The sequence below is a fragment of the Tarenaya hassleriana genome, unplaced genomic scaffold (genome assembly GCF_000463585.1).
Source record: "Tarenaya hassleriana unplaced genomic scaffold, ASM46358v1 Cleome20, whole genome shotgun sequence".
NCBI classification, from domain to species: domain Eukaryota; kingdom Viridiplantae; phylum Streptophyta; class Magnoliopsida; order Brassicales; family Cleomaceae; genus Tarenaya; species Tarenaya hassleriana.
Window position 1 is genome coordinate 322,719 of NW_010965373.1, and position 24,111 is coordinate 346,829.

At 41.6% G+C, this 24,111-nt stretch overlaps 7 protein-coding genes across 13 annotated transcripts in view; 3 read left to right on the forward strand and 4 right to left on the reverse strand.

Moving 5' to 3' along the window:
• LOC104813467 overlaps positions 1–871 on the forward strand; it is a 3,216-nt gene extending 2,345 nt beyond the window's left edge. The window contains 1 exon segment of the mRNA XM_010541058.1: positions 1–871. This exon segment is cut by the window's left edge and continues 12 nt beyond it. Coding sequence (XP_010539360.1) covers positions 1–710 — 710 coding nt within the window. The 3' untranslated portion in view covers positions 711–871.
• Positions 673–2,767, reverse strand: LOC104813466 (PRA1 family protein G2). Of its 2 annotated transcripts, none has more exons than XM_010541057.1 (3): positions 1,714–2,767; positions 1,247–1,309; positions 673–760 (listed from the first exon to the last, which is right to left on the reverse strand). In XM_010541057.1, the coding sequence occupies exons 1-2, from the start codon at positions 2,268–2,270 to the stop codon at positions 1,282–1,284; spliced, it is 585 nt and encodes a 194-aa protein (XP_010539359.1). In that variant the 5' UTR covers positions 2,271–2,767; the 3' UTR covers positions 673–760; positions 1,247–1,281. The 2 variants fall into 2 exon arrangements, with proteins under 2 accessions (XP_010539359.1, XP_010539358.1); XM_010541056.1 differs by lacking the exon at positions 673–760 and adding an exon at positions 874–1,137.
• Positions 2,768–2,858: 91 nt separating this feature from the next.
• Positions 2,859–6,368, reverse strand: LOC104813465 (uncharacterized protein At4g26450-like). The gene is made up of 4 exons (XM_010541055.1): positions 3,839–6,368; positions 3,535–3,748; positions 3,357–3,438; positions 2,859–3,194 (listed from the first exon to the last, which is right to left on the reverse strand). Exons 1-4 carry the CDS (start codon positions 5,659–5,661, stop codon positions 3,139–3,141), a joined length of 2,175 nt encoding a protein of 724 aa, XP_010539357.1. The 5' UTR covers positions 5,662–6,368; the 3' UTR covers positions 2,859–3,138.
• A 408-nt stretch (positions 6,369–6,776) lies between these two features.
• LOC104813469 (putative 4-hydroxy-4-methyl-2-oxoglutarate aldolase 3) lies at positions 6,777–8,738 on the reverse strand. 3 transcript variants are annotated; one of them, XM_010541060.2, is made up of 3 exons: positions 8,630–8,655; positions 7,764–7,824; positions 6,777–7,426 (listed from the first exon to the last, which is right to left on the reverse strand). In XM_010541060.2, exon 3 carries the CDS (start codon positions 7,411–7,413, stop codon positions 6,913–6,915), a length of 501 nt encoding a protein of 166 aa, XP_010539362.1. In that variant the 5' UTR covers positions 7,414–7,426; positions 7,764–7,824; positions 8,630–8,655; the 3' UTR covers positions 6,777–6,912. The 3 variants fall into 3 exon arrangements, with proteins under 3 accessions (XP_010539362.1, XP_010539361.1, XP_010539363.1); XM_010541059.2 differs by lacking the exon at positions 7,764–7,824 and having other exon boundaries at positions 8,630–8,738; XM_010541061.2 differs by lacking the exons at positions 7,764–7,824; positions 8,630–8,655 and adding an exon at positions 7,530–7,757.
• A 362-nt stretch (positions 8,739–9,100) lies between these two features.
• On the reverse strand, positions 9,101–12,777 carry LOC104813471 (uncharacterized protein At4g26450-like). Its single transcript, XM_010541062.2, has 4 exons — positions 10,131–12,777; positions 9,804–10,020; positions 9,624–9,705; positions 9,101–9,374 (listed from the first exon to the last, which is right to left on the reverse strand). The coding sequence occupies exons 1-4, from the start codon at positions 11,972–11,974 to the stop codon at positions 9,319–9,321; spliced, it is 2,199 nt and encodes a 732-aa protein (XP_010539364.1). The 5' UTR covers positions 11,975–12,777; the 3' UTR covers positions 9,101–9,318.
• Positions 12,778–13,969: 1,192 nt separating this feature from the next.
• Positions 13,970–17,504, forward strand: LOC104813472 (probable WRKY transcription factor 2). Of its 3 annotated transcripts, none has more exons than XM_010541065.2 (6): positions 13,970–14,595; positions 14,938–15,350; positions 15,453–15,632; positions 15,729–16,516; positions 16,600–16,761; positions 16,864–17,504. In XM_010541065.2, the coding sequence occupies exons 2-6, from the start codon at positions 14,997–14,999 to the stop codon at positions 17,384–17,386; spliced, it is 2,007 nt and encodes a 668-aa protein (XP_010539367.1). In that variant the 5' UTR covers positions 13,970–14,595; positions 14,938–14,996; the 3' UTR covers positions 17,387–17,504. The 3 variants fall into 3 exon arrangements, with proteins under 3 accessions (XP_010539367.1, XP_010539366.1, XP_010539365.1); XM_010541064.2 differs by having other exon boundaries at positions 13,970–14,570; XM_010541063.2 differs by having other exon boundaries at positions 13,970–15,350.
• Positions 17,505–18,008: 504 nt separating this feature from the next.
• On the forward strand, positions 18,009–24,089 carry LOC104813473 (peroxisome biogenesis protein 5). 2 transcript variants are annotated; one of them, XM_010541068.1, is made up of 15 exons: positions 18,009–18,230; positions 18,551–18,679; positions 18,787–18,922; positions 19,282–19,475; positions 19,648–19,899; positions 20,345–20,458; positions 20,946–21,041; positions 21,589–21,770; positions 22,197–22,437; positions 22,531–22,615; positions 22,744–22,853; positions 23,042–23,266; positions 23,450–23,515; positions 23,611–23,705; positions 23,826–24,089. In XM_010541068.1, the coding sequence occupies exons 1-15, from the start codon at positions 18,111–18,113 to the stop codon at positions 23,902–23,904; spliced, it is 2,124 nt and encodes a 707-aa protein (XP_010539370.1). In that variant the 5' UTR covers positions 18,009–18,110; the 3' UTR covers positions 23,905–24,089. The 2 variants fall into 2 exon arrangements, with proteins under 2 accessions (XP_010539370.1, XP_010539369.1); XM_010541067.1 differs by having other exon boundaries at positions 18,010–18,230; positions 20,880–21,041.
• The last annotated feature ends 22 nt before the right edge of the window (positions 24,090–24,111 follow it).

A 24,111-nucleotide genomic window follows, 5' to 3' on the forward strand; every position in this document is an offset into this window, starting at 1 on the left:
TTGCTTGGTGCGTTGGTTGTGGTCTAGGACACCGAAGTGAAGAGGAATCAGCCCTTTTACTTGTGAGATTAGGACTAGCAAGGATAACTAACAGACAGCCTGGTTGTCATATTCAGTTCCATCCCATATCTCGAGCGTTTGTGAGGAGAGGAGACTGTGTACTGGCTCCCAAGGCAGCGGTTCAAGGTGTGAGGAAAATTGATAATCTGTTGGTGAATCTCGATCATCTATGGTCATCAGCATTCCTTGTCTTCGGATTCAAATCAGAGCCGCCATTGGTCCAGCTAAAAGCCACTGATATGGTAGTTTACATCAAGAAAACGGCTCTCCCGTTGGCAATCACAGCTTTCACGGCATTTTCCAGGTGCAACTCCGCACTGGAGCTCCTGAAAGTCTGTACCAATGTGTTAGAGGAAGTGGAGAAATCGTTCGTGTCTCAGATACAACACTGGCGCCATGGCTCTCTCTGTTGGAAGAAGTCTAGCAGGAGGGTCGATGAATCCGCGTGGCAGGACGTAACTTTGTTGAAAGCCACATTGCTCGAGACGAGAGCGAAACTTCTGTTGCGCGGTGGACATTTTGACAGTGGAGAGGAACTGTGCAGGACTTGCATCAGTATCAGGACGGTGATGCTTGGCCACAACCATGCACTCACCTTGGCAGCACAAGAAACACTTGCAAAATTGGTCAGAATGAGGAGCAAGATATGATCACGAACGTTTGGATGTCCTTGTATTTGCCACGATAACCTCAGTTTTGTCTACACAGCAGTCATGTAACAAACAGTTACTACAACTAGCTAACGACAATCTCATTTCTCTGTACATTACCACTTCCTTTGTTGATCCTAATCCCATTTTTCTTTATTCAATCTTTACCCATATTGCATCACATTACACTATTTTAGGGAAAAAAGAACAAAGAGGTGCTAATATCATCATCATTGACAAACAGACAAGCCACAAGCTTTCACAATCTTCCGGACTTCTAATTAGTATAAAGGGCACATGACTCATGAGAAAACGCATTTAATACATCGGATTCTCTTCTAAGCCGTGTATTTTCCAGATGGCATATTCATTGCATTGAGACAACCAACCAAACGAGCAGGTACAGATCTCAGTATCGCAAACAGTACTGAAAAGGACAAATAAGCCAGGAAGATGTGGTAGGACCATGACAAACATCCAAAGATAGGTATGTGTAAAGACTAAATGAAATCAGATTTTTTTCTCATATAAATTACCTGGGTCAACGGACATGTTCTATTTTCTACTTGGATTAACCAAGTTCATCTGGATTTCGGGACCTGTTCAATGAAGCAAAAGACAGATTGAAGTACTACACAGATGATCAGTGAAGAAAGTTAGAAATTAGTCATTCATATGATAGAGAAGCATATGGCAAAGCAACAGCGAGAACCAGAAAAGCTTTAACAAGAAGGCCTCAACAAGAAGCCAAAGTCATCTAATACAAAATCAAACCAAAGAAAACTTTGCACCTCCCATTGATTACATTCCACCATCCACACACACACACACACACAAAACAAATAATCAGACTCAATCCACACCAAAATGACGAGAAGCAATCAAAGAAGTAGCTTGTCTTCGAAAAATCAGATAGCTTTGAGGGAAGCCAAAAAGAAAATTAAGAATCGAACACCCGTAGCAAACAACGAAAACAAAAATGTGGGGAGTGGAAAAAATTCACCGGTGGTCACAGTCAGACCCGATCAAGCCTCCAGCGACGGCATCATCCTCGTCGAGGAAGAGTCCGTCGGATTTCCTGAAAGCGGCGTGAAAGGCGCACAATAGCAAGCCGACGCTGACCCCCACCGCCAAGCTCACGGCGGAGCTCGTGAACCAGACGGCCCACACAGAGGCTAGGGCTAGGAAAACCACCACCATGCGATCGCCAACCTGGAAGCCCCAGAGGATCAGTGGATCTTCTCTGAAATAGTGGAAAAGAAGCCAGAAGGCGACGATCGCGCCGACGACGAGGAGCGCGACGGGGCTGCCGATGAGAGCGAGTGCGGCGCACGCGCCGACGACGAGCGAGTAGTTGACAAAGAAGTAACGAAAGTTCGTTCTCGCACGGATGAAGACGGAGGTAATGGATTCTGGTCGACCGAACTCGCCGGAAGCTGCGAATTCCGACCAGGGACGGCGACGCGAGACGGCGGCGGTGAGATTGTGGATGGATCGGGAGATGACATCAGCGGGAGAAAGCGGGATGGATGTGTAGGTGCTAGACGGAGACGGAGGCATCTTCTCCGGCAGCTTCGACGATATCGTGACCGGTTTGACCGCCGCAAAATGCCGCCGGAGCAAATCGAATCCGACAAAAGTTGAGAGGAATGCGCGTCTGACGACTTTTTGGTCAACCACTAAAAAACATTCCTCTACCGGCCAATGAAACGCTGCCAACTCATCGTCACCACTTTCAAACCCAACATATAATACCAATTGCAACGACTCCGCGCCGCCCTTCAAGATTTATACAATTCTCACCGGAGTTATAAACGGAGAGATTAAAGTATGGAACTTTTTAGAAGGGCTATTTGAAAAAATCAATATATATATATGTGTGTATATTTGGTGGAATGTGATTTGTATTAATAACGTTAGTTACAGAACATGTACAAAGTTGTATACAAACTTGGCAATCGTGGCTTTCCCACGACTCCTATCATTGTTTGGGTTTTGCACCCAATTTTGGCACTGGTAAATGTCTCTTGGTGGCTGTGGCCAGCAATAACTTGCCAATTGACTCCAGATTGTGATATATATATATATATATATATATATATATATGTATACATCGTAATAAACCAATGGAATATTACGAAATTTAAATAATAAAACACTACAGCTATCCAAATATTATAAGACGAGATAATATTTGTACTTTAGGAAATAAACTACTGTTGGGCCTACTGTTAAAACGGGGTTTACATGCCTAATTGTGTCTTTTTTTGTAACTAAAAATCCGGGTTTACACCCGATAACCCGGTTTGGTTTCTTGGTACCCAGATTTCCAAATTCCGGCATAGGAGCTACAGAATGTAATATATATATATATATATATATATATAATCTACTCATCTGATGTTACACAGAAGAAGCTGTGGCGGACTCAGAAAGGCTTGTCGTAGCCCCGAGCCGGTGGATGGTCCCAGGCTTGCAAGAAAGCTGCAACAATAGAATTTTCAGCGATGGTCTCATCAAGCAGTTTAAGTGAAAAAAGACAAAACAGTGAATGTGTGCATCGACTCAAATGCTGATGAAGAGACAAAACATATCATGAATCAGACAGAATAATGCTAAAAGAATTCAAAGAGGAAGGAAGCTTACTCAGTGGTATTTCTCCAAGTGACATGAATATCGAATCATCATCAGACTGAGGAAGAGGAACCTGGTCACTTCCGAGTGTTCCCTGAAACAATCATGCAATTATCAGATTCAAACTGTATGCACACTTGGATTCATTCACAGGCACACCGGAGCGAATTGAAATTCTGAAAGAGTATACCTCCGAGTTTTGAAGGCCAGCCTCGTTATCCGGCATATGACTGTGACTAATGCCTCCAGACACTTCATTGATTGCTGTGTTCATTGGAGGGATGTTTCCAAAGGAATCGAGGAACTCTACCATCATGAGCCCTTCATTGTAATCCGGCATATCATTATGGATTTCGTTAGCTGCCTGAGTTTGACGAGAAAAGCCCGTACAAGCAGCCTTTAGCCTGCACAAGTTCAGTTAGAGACTCCACTACAAGAGTAGCATATCCAAATATGTCCACAGTGGAGGAGGTTAGAAAGAGAGAGATGCATACTTTCTCTCCGCATTACCACAGGCATCGGTCACTTCAGGGGAATCATTCTCCAAGTCGATCACTTCTATCTCTTTACCATTGCTCATCCGAGTAGTGTGCTCAACAGACTTGCTAGAACTGCTTATCGAGCGATCAAACTCGATTTGAGAAGATTCCCTTTTCGGTGCTGAAATGGCAGGAAAAAGGATCAGAGGGTTGCCAAGTTTGTTGTCCTTCGCATCCAATGTCCCCTCAAGATTAAGATCACAGATCTTAAATGAACTGGGAAACAACTCCTGCTCTTCTCCATACCCACCACATGATTTCCCGACTTGAATCTGATTATGCGTAGACTTATCAACCAACTCATCATGAGCAATGCCCTTCATTGCCCTGTCCAACACTTTCTCTTCAAATACACGTGCTCTTTCCTCTTCTGGGTCCCTTTTTATTTCACTTGCTTTAGCTTCAGAAGAAAGGGACGGCAGCCACTCTCTCTGTCTCTTTGCTCCTCCTTCCATCTCACAGTCTTCAGCAGCCCTTTTCTCGTCTCTTTCTTTCCCCATCGAATGAGATCTATGCAGATCAGCCAACTCCAGTCCTGAATTCTTTGCAATCTTGTCCCTGAGAATGCTGTCAGGGAAAGAACTAGACCTATGACATTTACTCTTCTCAGCCATATGAGCATGTCCCAAGTCTCCAACCGGGTTAGTGGGGTTAAAATTTTCGTCGCCAGCATTGTCAGCTTTTCCAGATGAATGCACTGGAGACTCGCATAGACGTGGGATATGATTTTCTTCTGCAAGTACAGAATTACAAGAGCTTCCCTTGATATTTTCACTCAAATCATGTTTTGGGCCTTTAGCAGTTAAAGAAGAGCGTGTCCTGGTAGGCACCTTGGCAAATTTACAGAGGGTTACCAAATCAAACCCACTCTTGATGGACCCTTCATCTACCGCCTCGTGTTGCTGGATAGACCAGCCATCCACACCTGCCCGGTCTTCATTCTCTCTGCCATCGCCATTTCTACCCTTCACCTCTCCAGACCCAACACTCAAGCTAGAGGAACCTTCAGATACTTTTGAGATTTCCCCATCATGCACTATATCTTTCCCAGCACTAGAAGAACACGTCTTAGATTGGGCCTCATCCTGAAGATTGTACTTGTCCAACTCAGACTCCGAATCACCTGCTCCTCCACGCTTTCTTGGAAAATCACCCGAGTTTGACCTCTGAAACGAGCTAGCATTATCTTCAGCAAGTGGCTGTTCTTCACGATGCCCAGACACAGAATCATCATAAGCTTCGACTTCAGAAGTCCTATTTCTCTCTGACCATGATCCACTCCTCCCATAATCAGAGCCATAACGGTTGGACCTCCTTCCCTTCATGTAACTTCTGGACCCCGTTGAGCTATAATCATCTACAAACCTCCTTTTATCTATACCAGGGGTAAACATACCCATTCGTGTTTCTTGTGACCTAAAACCCTGAATCTCTCCTGCCTGCTTCCTGAAATTATCTTTCTGCCATTTACCAGAAAGCACGGTTGGTGGTAGGACATCCTGAGAAACCAAATACTCTGCCGCCAGACGACCAGCTTCCATGAAAATATCACCACCACTTTTGCATTGCAGCGGTGGAGTAGGTGGAGGCGGTCGATTCTGGTATGACTTTGGGTATGCACGGCCACGCCCGTATCCACGGTTGAAGCCACGATGACCTGAACCATAAAATCCATGACTGCGCATTGAACGATCTGGCGAAATTCCAGAGGCTGACATTCCCATTTCCATTGAACTAGATCTGTAGCCATTTCCAATATCACGGTGCCTAGCATGCATCTTTGTCCTCAGATTAATATAAAAATCCAAGGCTCCGGTTTAAGGAATCACAAAAGTTATGCAAAAGCAAGGTCGCCAAGTGAAAACATTGTCTGAAACCCAATCAGTTTACAAATAACTTTAACGTTCCTGTGACCTAGAAGGCTCGAGTCTGTAATCCGACAGAAATCAAGAACACAACAACAGCAGCAGCAGCAGCCACTTCAATTTTGCTTCCTCACTGAACAACCTGAGTAAAACACCATGTGCTCTAACTGGTGATTCTCGGACCAGTCTTTAGCTCCCCGTAGAAGCAGAGGGCCTTAAATATTAATCAGCCAAATCACTGAACAACGGGGCTGAAAATCTAGTTTACTGCAAAAAGTATATGCAAAACGATGGATCTCAAGTTCCTGACTGAGTAAAAACCTAACCTCTCTATTACCAAATCCGATTATCAGTACATCCCTGTGCGATTCCTTCGCAGGAAATTAACCTCGCCTGTTCGGCGATCTTCACTTAATTTCCTCGTCAAAGCCAACAAAAACCCTAAGAATTTCCAGGAGAGAAGTGGATTCCGGTCAAAAACTAGCAATCAGGATAATATTCCGATCTAAGGATTCCGACGACGATGATGAACACCAATCAGTCCACTTTCATCCCGAAATTTACAACGACGAGAAACCAAACTTCACTGACACTTTCCTTCTTCTTGTTCGTCCGCTTTGATACCTTCCCCCTCTTTCCTTCACTTTTCCTTCGATATTATACCGATGACACGTCAGCTTGTCCGGCATGAAGCACGCGCCTCAGGCGCGTGAGCCCCAGGCCCCGACTTCTCCTTTTGCAAGTCAAAACACAGAATAAAAAATGCCGGAATATATTTGTTGGTAAATTCGTGTTTTGGTTTGGAATTTAGATTTTTTATTCGGGCTAGATAGATTTGACTTTATTAAATATAAATTAATGATATTAGATTTGACTTCATTAATCATAAATTAATGTATCATATTTGACTTTGTTAAATATAAATGAATATTATGTATGTAAGTACACATATTTTGTTAAGATTTTTTGATAAATATAAAGCAAATATACTACCATCATTCACATATTTACAAGGGCTTATAAAAAAATATCCTTAAGGTGGCTGGAGACTTGCAGTCTTCCTCATAGATATTATTATCAGGACTTTGAATAATTATGTTCTGATTTCGACCGTCAAACTCAAAGGTAACATTTATGTCATACGAAATAATGAAACCCTCTACATCAGACAGAGAGTTCGGTCTTGGAGATCAAGATGCCATCACTGTCAGCGTAAAGCCACTCCCCATCTCTGATCAGAGTTCCTCCAATGTGTACAGGAACATGTTTCTCACCATGTCCCCTCTTAGATGACTTCAATGGATTAGATCCCAATGCCCTAACGCCGATATCGCAGCCATTGATCTCGTCAACGTCCCTTACACATCCATTCACTACAATCCCGACCCACCCGTTGTTCTGAGCCAACTGCCCGAGATTTCCCCCGACAAGGGCACATCTCATGCTGCCGCCTCCGTCTACGACAAGGACTCGGCCTTCGCCTTTTGTCTCGAGGAGGCTTCTTACAATTACATTGTCCTCGAAGACCTTTAGGGTAAGTATTGGTCCCGAGAAGCAACGCCTTTGGCCATACATTTGGAACATGGGTTGCAGACAACGTAGGTCTCCGCTAGCTATTAAGGCTGCATTGTTATCAACTGCTTCTGCTGTTGCGAATGCAGCCATGGAGATATGCTTTCTGCATCCAGTAACAAGGCTTAGAGCTAGTTTCATACAAATAGCAACAGGAAACCGAAAGAACAACGGAAAAAGAATTGGATTTGCATGAAAACCCGACATACAGAGATTAGAGATGCACTGAGTCAGTAAAGTAAGGAACTTTGGCAACCCCATACAAGTAGGTAAAACCCGAGACAGTCCTAGATTCAATGGGCCGTGATGGAGCATTACGGGCAGGAAATCCGTTCTTTGTAAATATCATCGGGAAAAATTGAGATACACTCGTGCCAGGGTTGCCAAACTCTAACATGTGAACATAGCAAAAGGATACTACATAAGAGCATTCGCATACTGACCTTTTTTTTCCTATATGGACAAACTCACATTCTGATGTCTCAAAATGCCCAAAGGTTACACCTTTTGATTCAGAATACCATGAGGATAACGGGGAACCACAGACATCAAACGTTAGCACTTCTCATACAAGTTAATACGCTGTTCTTCGATGAGTAGACATAAATTCAACGATCTAAATCATTGACAAAGAAAATTCACAACAAACGCGGAAGAACAGACATCGGATATTGAAAGTAATACATGATCAACTTGTCTGCAATCCATGGCAGAGCTTAAGATAAATAACAAAAACTCAGGCATTCTGTCAATTGCAGTACATTAAACCGACGGGGCTAAACTTCAATGGCACCACGCTCATTGATCACTGGCATTGCACGGATTGATGAAGAGGGTTGCAAAAGATAATGCCAATTCTCAAGGATCAAGCCAGAAACTATCGGAATTCCTCAAGAACAAAACAACAAACGGCAAAAGAATGTAGGGTTCACTTCAATCAACAAAGAAAACTACTACAAATTCCTGAAACCAGAAACCGGAGAGGGGAAAGAGGGCATGGATTACTTAAACATAGACCAGGCACGCATCAACATAAACCCTTAGGAACAAACCCAAAGTACCTAAAACCGAAAAATCAAAACTTTTTTCAGTGGAAAGAAGATGAACACGCCTCTAAGGAGCAAAATATCAAACACCATGCAGTCACTCGAAACTACAAAACCCATCTATCATTTCCCCTGAGATTCATTTGGGTTTCAACACAATCATATCATCGCCACCGAGATGATCACCGATAGATAGTTGGATGAGGAAAAAAATGATGATGATGATGAAGAAGAAGAAGAAGAGGAGGAGGAAGGAGGATTGCCTGTGAGAGACGAGTTCGAAGGTTTCGGCTTCAACAATGGAGGAGAGTTTCTACTTTCTAACGCAACTAGCTATGTAAGCATATACACATACATACATACATGTGTCATTATACGTGCGGCTTATCATCAAGTTGTCGGTTCGGATCATTTCATAAGTAGGTAGACCTCTGGAATGGTCTCGTCATATAATGGGCCTATGAATCGGCCCAAATGATTTTATGATCCTTCCATAGGCCCATTAGGCTTGTGAGTCGGCCCAATGGATTTATGTGAATTCAAATACTCTATGGTTGTGTTTTTCATGTTTTTTCATTATTTCCAAATTACACGTAACACGCAACCAATGATATTATATGAACAACAGATTTTTCTGGACTTTTTTTTTTTTGCTTTTTTTCCGATTTTCTGCAATTGACTTTTTTCAGGAAGTTAAATCCAATGTTATTTCACTTCGGTTTTGCTGCTTTCCATCAGTTATTTTATGTACATAACATATTTCCAAATCTGGGATACACCCGGATATCCGGTTTACACCAGGATAACCGGTTTGATTTTCTACTTTGTGCAATACCCAGATGTCCAAATTCTGGGATAGAAGCTACAGAATATAATACAGACAAGACCATATATTCTACGAGTACGTGTATATATATAATCTACTCATCTGATGTTACAAAGAAGCTCTGACTTAGAAAGGCTTGCCGTAACCCCGAGCCGGTGGATGGTCCCAGGCTTGCAAGAAAGCTGAAACAGTAGAATTTCACAGTTGATCTTCAAGCAGAGGCAGTAGAAGTTAAAAAAAGACAAAACAGTGAATGTTACATTCAAATGCCTCTCTCTCTCTCTCTCTCTCTCTGCGTGTGTGTGTGTGTGTATTGTTAGGTGAAACAACTTAGATGTGGTAAAAGGTTGATGATTGCTGATGACGAGACAAAACATATAATGAATCAGACAGAATAATGCTAAGAGAATTCAAAGAGGAAGGAAGCTTACTCAGTGGTATTTCTCCAAGTGACATGAATATCGAATCATCATCAGACTGAGGAAGAGGAGCCTGGTCACTTCCGTGTGTTCCCTGAAACAATCATACAATTATCAGATTCAAACTGTATGCACATTTGGATTCATTCACAGGCACACCGGAGCGAATTGAAATTCTGAAAGAGTATATACCTCCGAGTTTTGAAGGCCGGTCTCGTTATCTGGCATATGACTATGACTACTAATGCCATCAGTCACTTCAGTGATTTCTGCGTTCACTGGAGGGATGTTTCCAAAGGAATCGAGGAACTCTACCATCATGAGCCCTTCATTGTAATCTGGCATTTCATTATGGATTTCGCTAGCCGCCTGAGTTTGACGAGAAAAGCCCGCATAAGCAGCATTTAGCCTGCACAAGTTTAGTTAGAGACTTAAGCTATATCACAAGTGTGAACTACATGAGTAGTGTGTCCGCATATGTCCACAGTGGAGGGGGGTTAGAAAGAGAAAGATGCATACTTTCTCTCCGAATTACCGCAGGTCTCAGTCACTTCGGGGGAATCATTCTCCAAGTCAATCACTTCTATCTCTTTACCATTGCTCATCCGAAGAGTGTGCTCAAGAGACTTGCTACAGCTGCTTATCGAGAGATCAAAATCTACTTGAGGAGATTCCCTTTTCGATGCTGAAATGGCAGGAAAAAGGATCATAGGGTTGCCAACATTGTTGTCCTTCACATCCGATGCCCCCTCTAGATTAAGGTCACAGATCTTAAAAGAACCGGGAAACAAGTGCCGCTCTTCTGCATACCCACCACATGATTTCCCGACTTGAATCTGATTATGTGCAGAGTTATCAACCAATCTACCACAAGCAATGCCCTTCATCGCACTGTCCACTACTTTCTCTTCAAATATGCATGTTCTTTCCTCTTCTGGGTCACTTTTTATTTCACTTGCTTTAGCTTCAGAAGCAATAGAAGGCTGCCACTCTCTCTGTCTCTTTGCTCCTTTTTCCAAATCACAGTCTTCAGCAGCCCTTTTCTCGTCTCTTTCTTTTCCCATCGAATGAGATCTATGTAGATCAGCCAACTCCAATCCTGAATTGTTTGTAATCTTGTTCATGAGAATGCTGTCAGGGAAAGAACTAGACCTATGACATTTACTCTTCTCAGCCATATGAGCATGTCCCATGTCTCCAACCGGGTTAGTGGGGTTTAAATTTTCGTTGCCAGCACATTCAGGATTGTCAGCTTTTCCAGATGACTGCACTGGAGACTCACATAGACGTGGGATTTGATTTTCTTCTGCAAGTCCAGAATTACAAGAGCTTCCCTTGATATTTTCACTCAAATCATGTTTTGGGCCTTTGGCAGTTAAAGAAGAGCGTGTCCTGGTAGGCACCTTGGCGAATTTACAGAGGGTTACCAAATCAAACCCATTCTTGATGGACACTTCATCTGTCGCCTCGTGTTGCCGGATAGACCAGCCCTCCAAACCTGTCTGGTTCTCATTCTCTCTGCCATCGCCATTTCTACCCTTCAGCTCTCCAGACCCAGCACTCAAGCTAGAAGAATCTTCAGATACTTTTGAGATTTCCCCATGCACTATATCTTTCCCAGCACTAGACGAACATGTCTTAGATTGGGCCTCATCCTGAAGATTGTACTTGTTTAAGTCAGACTCCGAATCACCTGCTCCTTCATGCTTTCTTGGAAAATCACCCGAGTTTGACCTCTGAAACGAGCTAGCATTATCTTCAGCAAGTGGCTGTTCTTCAAGATGCCCAGACTCAGAATCATCATAAGCTTTGACTTCAGAAGTCCTATTTCTCTCTGACCATGATCCACTCCTCCCAAAATCAGAGCCATAACGGTTGGACCTCCTTCCCTCCATGTAACTTCTGGACCCCGTTGAGCTATAATCATCTACAAACATCCTTTTATTAACACCAGGAGAAAACATACCCATTTGTGTTTCTTGTGACCTAAAACCCTGAATCTCTCCTGCCTGCTTCCTGAAGTTATCATTCTGCCATTTACCCGAAAGCACTGTTGATGGTAGGACACCCTGAGAAACCAAATACTCTGCTGCCAAACGACCAGCTTCCATGAAAATATCTCCACCACCTTTGCGTTGCAGTGGTGGAGTAGGTGGGGGTGGTCGATTCTGGTATGATTTTGGGTATGCACGGCCACGCCCGTATCCACGGTTGAAGCCACGTTGATCTGAACCATAATACCCTTGACTGCGCATTGAACGATCTGGTGAAATTCTAGAGGCTGGCATCCCTATTTCCATTGAACCAGATCTGTAGCCATTTCCAATATTACGGTGCCTACCATGCATCTTTGTCAGATACATACAGATATAAAGTTTTGGTTTAAGGAATCACAAAAATTATGCAAAAGCAAGGTCTCCGAGAGAAAACATCCGTCTGAAACCCAATCAGTTTATGAATAACATTAACGTTCCAATGGCCTAGAAGCGTCGAGTGTGTAATCCGATCCAACAGAAATCAAGAACACAACAACAGCAGCAGGTATTTCAATTATTCTTCCGCACTGGACAACCCAAGTACAACAAACACCATGTGCTCTAACTGGTGATTCTCCGACCAACCTTTAACTCCCGGGAGTACAGGAGGGGCTCAAGAATTGATCAACTGAATAGCTTAACCGGGGTTGAAAATCTAGTTCACTGCAAAAAGATATATGCAAAACGATGGATCTCGAGCTCCTGAGTCAGTAAAAATCTAACCTCTCTATTACCAGATCCGATGATCATTCCATCCCTGTTCGATTCCGTCGGAGGAGATCAATCCCGTGTGTTCGGAGATTTTAAGATCATTTCCTCGTCCAACAAAAACCCTAAGAAATTCCAGGAGACAAAACATTTTTCTGTGGAAAGCAGAAGAACCCGCCTCCCAGGAGCAAAAGATCAAACACCAAGCAGTCACTCCTAACTGCTAAACCCTATCTAACATTTTCCGTGAGATTCGATTTGAGTTCCAACGAAATCAAATAATAGGCACCGAGATGATCACCGATAGATAGTTGGATGAAGAAAACAACGATGAAGAAGAAGAGGAAGGAGAATTGCCTGTGAGAGACGAGTTCCAAGGTTTCGCCTTCAGCAATGGAGGAGGGCTTCCAACGCAGCTAGCTTACAACACATTCATACATCGTCATGCGTGTGTTTAATAAGCAAGCAGGTACACTTCCGAAAGGGTCTCGTCATATAATGGGCCTGTGAGAGGGCCCAATAAGCCTGTCAGGCCCAATTGGTTTATGTCTTATTTCTAAATAACTTGTAACATGCAACTCATGATAGTATCATTAACTAATTTATGATCATTTTCCATCTCTTAAATTAACCAAAACAAGGAAATTTAAAATTTTAATTAAATTTCTTGTTAGATACATTATTTATTTAAAATATTATTTTTATTTTTATTCACTCATTGCGAAAATGGGCTCACAAAATAATATATTTTAACATTGGGATTATACAAACATGGCATGATTAAAGTATAACCAAAGTAACACAACACAAGTGGGGATAACAAATTGGCGAGAGTCCCTCTATGCAAAGCAACAAAGTAGTAGAAAGTTAACAAATAGCAAAAAGAGAAATATGCTCATAGATATTTTGAGTGGTGAGAGTTATTTTCGATAATTTCCTTTATCCTTTTTAATAATTTTCTTGCATAACCTATAAATAGTTTTGATCATTATATTATTCTGTTCCCTAATTTTCTAACAAAAGTTACCATTATAGTAAAGAACAGTAACAACCCTGCTAATATTTTTGGAAAAACAATATTTTATAGATTTAAATTCTTATTGTTAAAAATACAAATAATATGATAAAAACTAGAGAACATAAAGATATTAGTTTACATTCACGTTAAAATTAACATTAATTTCATTAATTTTAAATGAATCATTAAAATTAATATAAATAATCATATACTAGTTCCATTTATAATGTAATCATTGCAAACTATATATTTGTTATAATATGATGATATCCTAAATCTGCATATTATTTCCGATTCCTAACGTATTCTTATTGACAAACGACATGCAAAAATAAATGGGACGTACGTTAGCATGGGCGGATAATTGTGAGAATCTCCTGCGAGTAGGCGTATGGGACTTATCGAGGCGAACCAATGATATCAATTGTAATGCAAGGGAAATTCATCATATGTATACGTGGCACAATCCTATTTGTGGATTTGGGTCGAGAAAAAAAACGCTTGCAAATCATCGTCATCATCATTTCTTCAACTTTTTTTTTTGGAGTAACAATCACAGCTCAATCAAATGGCCTGATCTTTATTGCTCTCTCTCTTCTCTCTCTCTCTCTCTCTCTCTCTCTCTCTCTCTCTCTCTCTCTTTATATATTTTTCATCGTCCAAGATTCCATTCATTTGTGTGATCATCGCCCACATCACAAATCCTCTTCCTTTTCGACTGATTTTCGTTTTTTTAAAAAAAAATCTTATCGTGTTTTTGTATAAACGATGAGGGGAAAGGTTGGAGCTTTGTGTCTGGCTGGTGGAAAGTCTTGAAGATTTTATCTAACTGGGCTGTGAAATCTCTGTAGTTTTTGTCAACAAACATCATCATTTCGTTTTCTGGTAAAGGAAAAAAAATTATATTTTCCCCCCTCCACGAGAGAGAGAGAGAGAGAGAGAGATTGTAAAGGAGAGAATTTTTTTTTATTTACTTTTTTGTTTCTTTGGGTTCATGTGGTGACACCCAGAAGGCAGAAAGAGAGCGAGATAAAGAGAGAGAAATGAAGAGAACTCTCCCCGTTGTTTCAAATCTCTCTCTTCTACTGAATTAGGGAGAATCCGATCGAGGTCGGGTTTTTCTCCGGGCCGGATCAGGTCGGACTGATGGTTACGGCGGCGGTGTCGGGTCGTGTTCAATCAGTCACGTGATGGATGGTTCATCATTCTGAATCACCCTCTGGTTTTACTTACCTTCTGGTTTAAGCTAAATCTCTCAGTTACCGTAATATCACGTTGTCTAATGGTTTCTCTGAAGAGTTCTAATCTGGAAAGTTTCAGTACCGAGACAACACATAATCTGGATCGTAGATTACATTTCTCTTGAATCTTCTTTGTTGTCTATTACATAAATTTATTGTGTTTTATGCATATTTTCCATGTCTGATCTTGTGAAGCTTCATGGGTCGATCAGATTCTTTGTTTCCTTTCCTTCTTTCTCTGAGCTTTTCCATAGATTCCAAGGATTCTTCTTTGTTTGTACATGTTTCTGAATTCTTTCATTGTTTTCTTCCATGAGTTTCAGCTGTATGCAAAATCACAGATTGAGCAGGCTTTGAGGCTGATTCTTGGGGTTTGTGTCATATGACTGGTTTTGATGATAATGTTGCTGTGATGGATGAATGGCTGCCCTCTAGCCCTAACCCTAGAGCCATCTTCACAGCCATGTCAGGACAGGAGGAGAATTCCAAGCCTGTCCTGGAGATAGAGCTTTCTCTGAATCATGGCTATGTGAAGGAGGATTGTCTGCAATCTAATAATCTTCCATTCGGCGAAGAGAAACCGGGTCTTGGTGAAAGGATTGCTTCCAGAGCTGGCGGGTTTAACGCTCCGAAGTTGAACACCGACAATATTCCATCTCCCTGCTTGACAATCTCTTCTCCTGGCCTTAGCCCTGCAACCCTGTTAGAATCCCCTGTTTTCCTTTCCAACCCCTTGGTAAGTTGTATGGATTGATGGATAGTGTAAGATGTTTTTGATGATTGTGCAAAGAGTTTGGATGTGATTTCTGCAGTGTTCCTTCATGGCTTTCAACTGCAGGCCCCGACATCTCCAACGACGGGAAAGTTTTCGTTTTTCCCGGGTGGTAGCAGCTATATGTCGCCGTCTGATCCTTCTGATAAAACTAAAGACGAGTTGTTTGATGATATCGACGCATCATTCACATTCCACCCCGTTTCAAGATCTTCGTCCTCTATCATCCCGGGCAATACAGCCAGTGTAAGTTCGAGCATCCTTAAACATATGTTTCTGATATCAGTTTTGACCGCATAAACATCTGATAAATTCTTTGTCTTGCATTGAATATCTATGCAGGTCTGTCATGTTTCCCAGCAATCCTTCCCCAGTACAGAGATTTCGATCAATTACGGTAACTGCAACAACTCTCAGACCGTGGAAGGTGTCGAGCTCGGTTCTCAGGACGTAGAAACTGTAAATCTCCATGGCAAATTTCCTGGAACATCAGCCGAGATTCATAACAGTGGGAAAGACGTTGACCCAGGTGAGGTAAGGACACTTGATGATGCTCAAGACGAGGAGCAAAGACGGAAAGGAGGAGACTTGGTGGTGGCTGGTGGTGCACCGGCCGAGGATGGATACAACTGGAGGAAGTATGGGCAGAAACTGGTTAAAGGGAGTGAGTATCCAAGGAGTTATTACAAATGTACTCACCCGAATTGTCTGGTCACGAAGAAGGTTGAACGGTCCCGTGAAGGTCACGTTACGGAAATAATATACAAAGGAGCTCATAATCACCCGAAACCTCCTCCTAACCGACGGGCAGCAGCCATCGGATCATCGGGCACGAGCCTTCTTGACTTGCAGATTGATGGAACTGAACAATCTGAACAGCAGCAGAGCAGTATGGGCAGAGATGATTCTCCATGGCTGGTTGCACAACAAGCTGGAACTAATAATGAGAATGGTGAGGAGACATCACCGGATTCCACCACGGGATTCGAGTCCGGGCAAATGCAGGTTCATGGCGGGACCCATCGGTATGATGATGATGACGATGATGATGATGGTGCTAATGATGAAGATGAGGATGATGATCATGTGATGCATGGAAGTGAAGGAGATGAAACTGAGCCGAAGAGACGGTAAGGGAGAAAGAGAAAATGACGATGGAATCTTCCATTAAAACGCCTCAAAGATTGATAACGGTGAGAGGTTTTGATGGCAGGAAACTCGAAGAAGCTTACGCAGAAGAGATGAGTGGAGCAACACGAGCTATCCGTGAGCCGCGAGTCGTGGTTCAGACAACGAGCGATGTCGACATCCTCGACGATGGATATCGATGGCGCAAGTACGGTCAGAAAGTCGTCAAGGGAAACCCTAATCCGAGGTTTTTCGATCAAGAACTCGATGATCTGATTGTATAACTTAACACCCAAGAAATCAAATCAAGATAATCCGAGAATGTAAAAAATGAAACGATGAATTGCAGGAGTTACTACAAATGCACAGGTCCTGGATGTTTGGTGAGGAAGCACGTGGAGAGAGCTTCTCATGATTTCAAGTCGGTCATTACATCATACGATGGCAAACACAACCATGACGTCCCCATGGCTCGCAACAGCAGCAACCATGGCGGTTCAGGTGGCTCATCGGCTCAGACGCAAGTTCACCAACCCGAGCCACGCAGCAGGTTCGAGAGGCCCGTCACGAGTAACCCTACATTCGTCCGTCCTTTCAGCTTCCAGCCACGGCTCGGACCGCCTCCTCCAGGAGGGTTCTCGTTCGCTTGTTTAGGGCAGACCGGACTGCACAATCTTGCAATGCCGAGTTTTCCGGTTCATCCGTACATGGCGGGGACATCGCAGCAGGCGGTTGGCGAACCAGGGCTGATGATGTTGCCGACGAGAAGTACGGATCCGAAAGTGGAACCTGTGTCGGATACAGGGCTTGTTGGCTTGTCCGGAAGTTCATCTATTTACCGGCAGTTCATGAGCAGGTTGCCTCAAATTTGATGGAGCTTTTTTTTTCTTTTTCTTTTCTTTTCTCTTATTTTTTTTTTCCATAAAGGTATGGGTTTGTTCATAGGGAATCAATTTTCTGATGTTTGTTATTAAAAAATCTTTAATCTTATTTATTTCTCACCTATATATATATATATTATATGTGTGTAGGGTCCACAAAAATGGGCTTGAGCCCATTCCGTTGGGCCCAACTCGTTTTATATATATATTTTTTTATTTTTTTTTATAGAAATTTAATCTACTGGATATATTTAGTTGTCTTTTTGTTTTCTCTCCACATATTATATATTAATCTAACGAAAACATGCATCTCTATTCGATTTTACTAAGATATTGATGCTCCGAGAATTTTTTTATTTTTTTTATTTATACATTAATAAGATAAATATATATAAAAATATATAAAAAAACATATTAGAATGATACATCAGATTATTTGTTTTTTTTTTGGCGTGAACATTTCCCTTCTAACGGATAATAATTAAAGTGACGGTCGTTTTTATGTTTTGCAAAGTCTGAATATTAATTCTTTTTAAAATAAGTTTATCGTGTGCCTAAAAGTGCGTGTGGACTGTATATATTTTTATAATAATATTGAATTTTTCATTCATAACAATTTCTGAGTTTTTTTCGCGAAACAAAAGGGGGAAGAAAGAGAGGCGGAGGAGACGATAAAGCAACATAGGCGGTTATTGCGGCTGCGTCGGCGTTGGAGATGGCGATGAGGGACCTTGTCACCGGCGGAGCCGCCTGCTCCGTTCCCGGTTCCTCTTCTTCCTCTAACCCTCTCGGTGCTCTCACCAACGCCCTACTCGGTTCTTCTTCCAAAACTCAGGTTTGCTTCTTGATTGGACTCCGATTCGAACTAGTCCCCGTTTTCTGTACGTCGGTTTTGGGATTTCTTGTTTCTCAGATGCAGTTTTTCTTCAGAGCACCTGTAATTTGGGTTTTGTCTGTTTTAATTTACGTACTGCAGTATTCTGTTCTTCAACTCAATTTTACGTGATTTTTGCGTAATTTTGCTGGAAATTTGGATGCTTTCGGTTGAAATTGGTTCGTACTGATTTGTTTTTGTTTTTGAATTCTTGTAATTTGGCCTGAGATTTTAGTGTTTATCATCTGGAAGGCTGAGACACTAGCTTATTTGATGAACAGGAGCGGCTTAAGGAGATACCGACTGCAACCCCATCAGGTTCTGGGCCACAATTTTATTCCGAAAACGAACAGCTGAGAGCGCTTCCTGGGTCTGAGTTAGATCAGCCGATTCTGCAACCCGGCGCTCAGGTTTTCATTGTTCAGCCTTTTATTCCAAAATCTCATCCGTCGGTCTAGTTTCGGCTTTTGTTATATGGCCTTCATATTGACTCGTGAGTTTTTCGATCTTTTATCAGGGGTCGGAGTTCTTCCGTGGCTTCCGTTCCGTGGATCAGAATGGTCTGGCCGCTGCTTGGGATGAGGTACAGCATGGTGGACCTATGCCTCCTGTGTCATCTCTCTATGAGCGTCCAGTTCAGCCCACATTTGAAGGTTTTTTTTTATTTGATTTGTTACTCGTTTTCTATTCCTGTCTTTGTTTATTGTGATACATACCCAGTAAGCATTCTTATTTTTTAGCATTACAACATGGGACCTAAATGAGTCTAGGTACTGGGGTTATGATGTTGAATACGTTGGTAGAGTCTGTTAATATTAGCATTTTGTTTCACCCATTAATCTTTCGTCGCGAAACAGAGGAAGATATTATTTGACAAAGAAAATTATGGACCTATTGTCAATCACCTGTCTTCATTATAACTGCAAAGTGAAGTTGTTCACCTTCCAAGCACAGAATATAGAAGAGAATATCCTTGTGCTTGCTTGATTTGTTCTGTGCTTACTTGTTGCAGGACCTCCACAAAGAGTCTTGTCAAGCTTTCTGCATTCATTTGTTGAAAGCAGCCGCGGTGGTATTCCCTTTCGCCCAGCACCTCTTCCAATGCTGGGATTGTCAGCAAGTGACAAGCAATGTATACGTGATCGTAGCAGCATAATGGCCCGGCATATTTTCGCTGATAAGAGCGAGGACTTTATCAATGCTCAGGTTTGCTGTTTATTTTTATTTTGTTAGCATTACTTTTACTTGCTTTATATTTTTGGCGTCAACCGTGTCTAGTGTGATTGTCCTCCTTTTGCTTCTCTTGTTTATGACTTTCCTCTTGCATCTCTCCTCTCCTGATTGCCTACTGAATAAAGTGTTGGCTGTTGCTTTCTAGGTAAATGCATTGTTATCGTCTCTTGATATCGACAATGACATGCAAGCTAGGGGACATATTCCTGGGAGGTTCCGGGAAATGGAAGATTATTGGAATGAGTCTCAAGGTGTCATGAGACCTGGTCCCCATCCGGCTGATGGTTGGGTTACCGAGTTTAACCAGCATGGAATGGATCATGGTGGTCCTGATGCATGGGTTAAGTCTTTCGAACAACAACATGGTATGAATGGATGGGTCTCTGAGTTTGAGCAGGTAAGCTTTCAATTTTTTCCTTTTGTCAGAGTTAGCATGCCCGTTCATGTGTTGGAAGTTTATTTCTTCAATTGTTTGGAAACTTCTGTTTGATTGTCCAACATAGAAATTGAACTTGTCCTGCTTTCAATGAATGTTACATTTACATATGGGGATTTAACTTTTGGCATTGAATATTAGCTAAGCAAAGGCCTGATCTTTATTGTGGTATGATTATGAAAGATAATTTGGATTTTGTGCTGATTGTTTTATGCAACTATTTAAGTTTGCAATGTTATGTAGAAGATAGTTTAAATTTGCCATATATTGGTAAATACTGTTGTGTGATTAATGATGTTTCTGATTTTTCAACACCTTAGTTCACCAATACATAGTCCTGTACTTTTTATGAAATTGATGTACTCAATTTTCTCTGTTATTGTTCTTGATTTTTTTTATGGACCAGTCTCAGTTAATGTCAGACCAAATGAGAGGGATGAATATGCCAAACTTAGCAGCAATGGAGCAGACTCGTCAACTTGCCCAAACACTTTCCCGGAACGAGGATCCGAAATTTCAGGTGGTTATAATTTACCACTATTATGTATACATGTGGTTGTGCTTTCTGAGTAAATTTCTCTGGAACTTCTTTATTGTTAACATTCCTGTTAATAGTGATATCCATTTTTTACAATGTTGTGGTTTCTATCGCCATTGTGGAAAACTGTTCTGTAATTAAGGTTGATGTACTGGTTTATACTGTAGATGTAGGGGTTTTAGATCATTTAAGTTATGACGGGGCCAAAATTGTGCTTTTTAGCGTTTCATGCTTTCGCTTGTCAAATTGGTGCCTAACCTGTGTAAATGATCAGAGAAAATTGTTGGTCATGAGATATCAATGAAGGTCTTTGTAAACATTGTCTGTTCTCTCTTAAAGTCTGTGCAGAGCTGTCTTCTCAAGGCTTATGTGAAGATTTTGACAAAATGTTTGGTGCATGCAGAATTCAAAATTCCTCCAGTTTGTTTCAAAGATGAGCCGCGGTGAACTTATTATTGATGACAATCAGGTTAAACCAGCATCAGCACCTGGGGATTGGGCTACGGAATATGAACAGCAGTACATGGGCCCTCCAAGTTGGGCTGACCAATTTGCAAACGAAAAGGTAAAATGTTTATAGCAGAATAGCAGAGCATGCTCCACTTTTTTTTTTTTTGGATAATTCGGAAGTTTACCAAGCCTTTTGCCCAAGTACTTTTGCCCAACTACATGTTCAGAGGGCCGGAAAAGTCCGCTTGAATGTCCCTCTCCATGCTTGGATTTGAACCGGGATAAGAGCATGCTTTGCATGTTGTCTTACCACTAGGCCACACAAGTTTGGGTATCATGCTTCACTTTTTGGGTTTCCCATAGCATACTAGTCCAATTGTTTAACCGGCACTGCTTTTTCTTCAATGAAGTTGTGTCTTTGTAAGTGAAGTTTCTGGTGATAAGAAAGGTGTTATAGTGGATCACGGTTTCTTTTTCTGTTAATATGTTTCATAAAGGAACTCAATCTTCTTGCGTATACATTTTGGCAATGACACTATGCCTTGCAGTACCACAATTTGAAGCTTCTAACGTAATTTGGTTGGTTAAGAACACCCTTTTCTTTTTTCTTTGAGAAGCATCAGTTTGTTGATACCTCTAGCTTATAATTTTGTGGTTTTTAGCTTTCTCATGGTCCTGAACAGTGGGCCAACGAGTTTTCTACTGAGAGGGAACATCAAGAACCGATTGATGACCAATGGGTTAATGAGTTCTCGAAGTTGCGTGTAGATGACTGGGTAGACGAATTTGCTGAAGGACCTATGGGTGATAGTACTTCTGATGCATGGGCAAATGCTTATGATGAGTAAGTCCGCTAAATTCCTGTAATCTTCTTTAATAAATTAACTCTTCAGTTCTGCTAGTCTAGTTCTACTACTATATGAATAATTAAAATGGAATCTGCTTGTTTCTGCTTGTTTCTGGTTCTTTTTCGATGTCATTTCACAATCCATGTGCTCTGTGCCGTTGCTGCCGGAATTATTAACTTCCTCGATTATTTCTTGGATATTCTTTGTTATTTCCTTATTGATTGCCAGTGGCACAAAGAAAAGATCTGCAGTTCTGAAAGCAGTCTATTTGCTAGTCATTTTTTTTAATTTCGTTTTTACCATTCATTGTGTGTGTGTTTATTTACTGAATCAAGAACAAGGTTTACTGCACATTAATGTCGTAAGTAATCGGCAGCAATGCTCAGGATTCTCTAAGCCTTACCTAATCATGTCCTATGTAGGTTTCTAAATGAGCGAAACATTAGCAAGCAGCAGTCTTCCAGTGGTGTCTACGTCTTTTCTGATATGAACCCTTATGTGGGTCATCCAGATCCACTGAAAGAAGGGCAGGAATTGTTCCGGAAAGGGCTTCTGAGTGAAGCAGTACTCGCACTGGAGGCCGAGGTTATGAAAAACCCTGAGAATGCTGAAGGCTGGAGACTACTTGGAATCACACACGCAGAGAATGATGATGATCAACAGGTGAGAGAGGTTTATTACATAGATGAGAGCAACTAGCTATATCTGATTAAGAAAGGCTTTCCAGTTCTAAAATCTCGATCAATACCTACGTAGGCTATAGCAGCGATGATGCGTGCACATGAGGCGGATTCCACAAACCTGGAGGTGCTTCTTGCACTTGGTGTGAGCCATACAAACGGTCAGTAACTGTTGTGAACAATAATTTTCCACAAAATGCCATCGTCCTAGTTTGAATACCCATCTTTTTGCGACTATGATTGAAAATGTGTCTTGTGGTATTAAATTCTTGTCTCTTTGTATCTACAGAGTTGGAGCAGGCAGCTGCTTTGAAATTTTTATATGGATGGCTACGGAATCACCCCAAATACGGGGCCATTGCACCCCCAGAGCTCGCAGATTCTTTATACCATGCCGATGTAAGTCCTTTTTCTTTTGGCTCCTTTGCTTCAATATACCTCAAAGGGGTACATACTTTACCATGACCTCTTTTGAATCTAAGAAATCTAAAATTCAATAGGCTTTCATAGTTTTTTTTTTTTAAAATTCTTTCTTGGCCAAATATAAGATGCTAATAAAATCTATCTGTGGGTTGATGGACTGCTAGATTGCCAGATTATTTGACGAAGCTTCTCAGATGGCTCCTGAGGATGCAGATGTGCATATAGTACTGGGTGTCCTCTACAATTTGTCGAGAGAGTATGATAAGGCTATTGGCTCCTTCCAGACTGCGCTTAAACTAAAACCAAACGATTATTCGCTGTGGAATAAGCTCGGGGCCACTCAAGCCAACAGTGTTCAGAGTGCTGATGCCATATTGGCTTATCAACGGGTAATCTCATTCTCGACGCTTATTACATCTTTTTTTTTTGTGTTCATGAATTTTTTCATGTTATCCTTCACCCATACACGACATACTTTCCATAAGGTATAGAATCATATAGAGTCGGATGCATATAATAGATTCAACGTTGTAGTTTCTAAGGCAATATCTATTGAATAATGACACCCGCAGGCTCTAGATTTGAAGCCGAATTATGTTCGGGCTTGGGCAAACATGGGGATCAGTTACGCCAACCAGGTCGGTTTCTTTCTTTTTTTCTTTCTTGATGGATTATTTGTTGTATTCAGGAGAATATATCAAGACTGAAACCCAATGATTCATATATCTTCCAGGGAATGTACAAAGAATCAATCCCATACTACGTTCGTGCGCTTGCAATGAACCCAAAAGCCGACAATGCATGGCAATACTTGAAGATCTCTTTAAGGTAAACGCATCAGTTTCTGTCGAGAATTTTCCTTAGTTTGTTGTCTTTGGTGGCTGCGTTCTTGATTGAGAGAGAGAAAACGTATCAATAACACGTTTATACTGCTGCCTGCTTCCGCAGTTGTGCGTCGAGACAAGACATGCTGCAAGCTTGCGAGTCGAGGAATCTCGATCTCTTGCAGAAGGAGTTCCCTCTGTAGATGTATATACATATATGTATATCCAGACAAAAAGGGGTATCTTGTCCGATCTGATGACATCATCATCATCATCAACCACCATGGGGGATACAGTTTCGAATCAAAATTCTTTTTCGAGGGGGGATTCAGATGATTATAATAATGTTTTTTTCAGCGAAGATAATAAATATATAGATATAGATATATATCTGCTGGAAATAAAATATG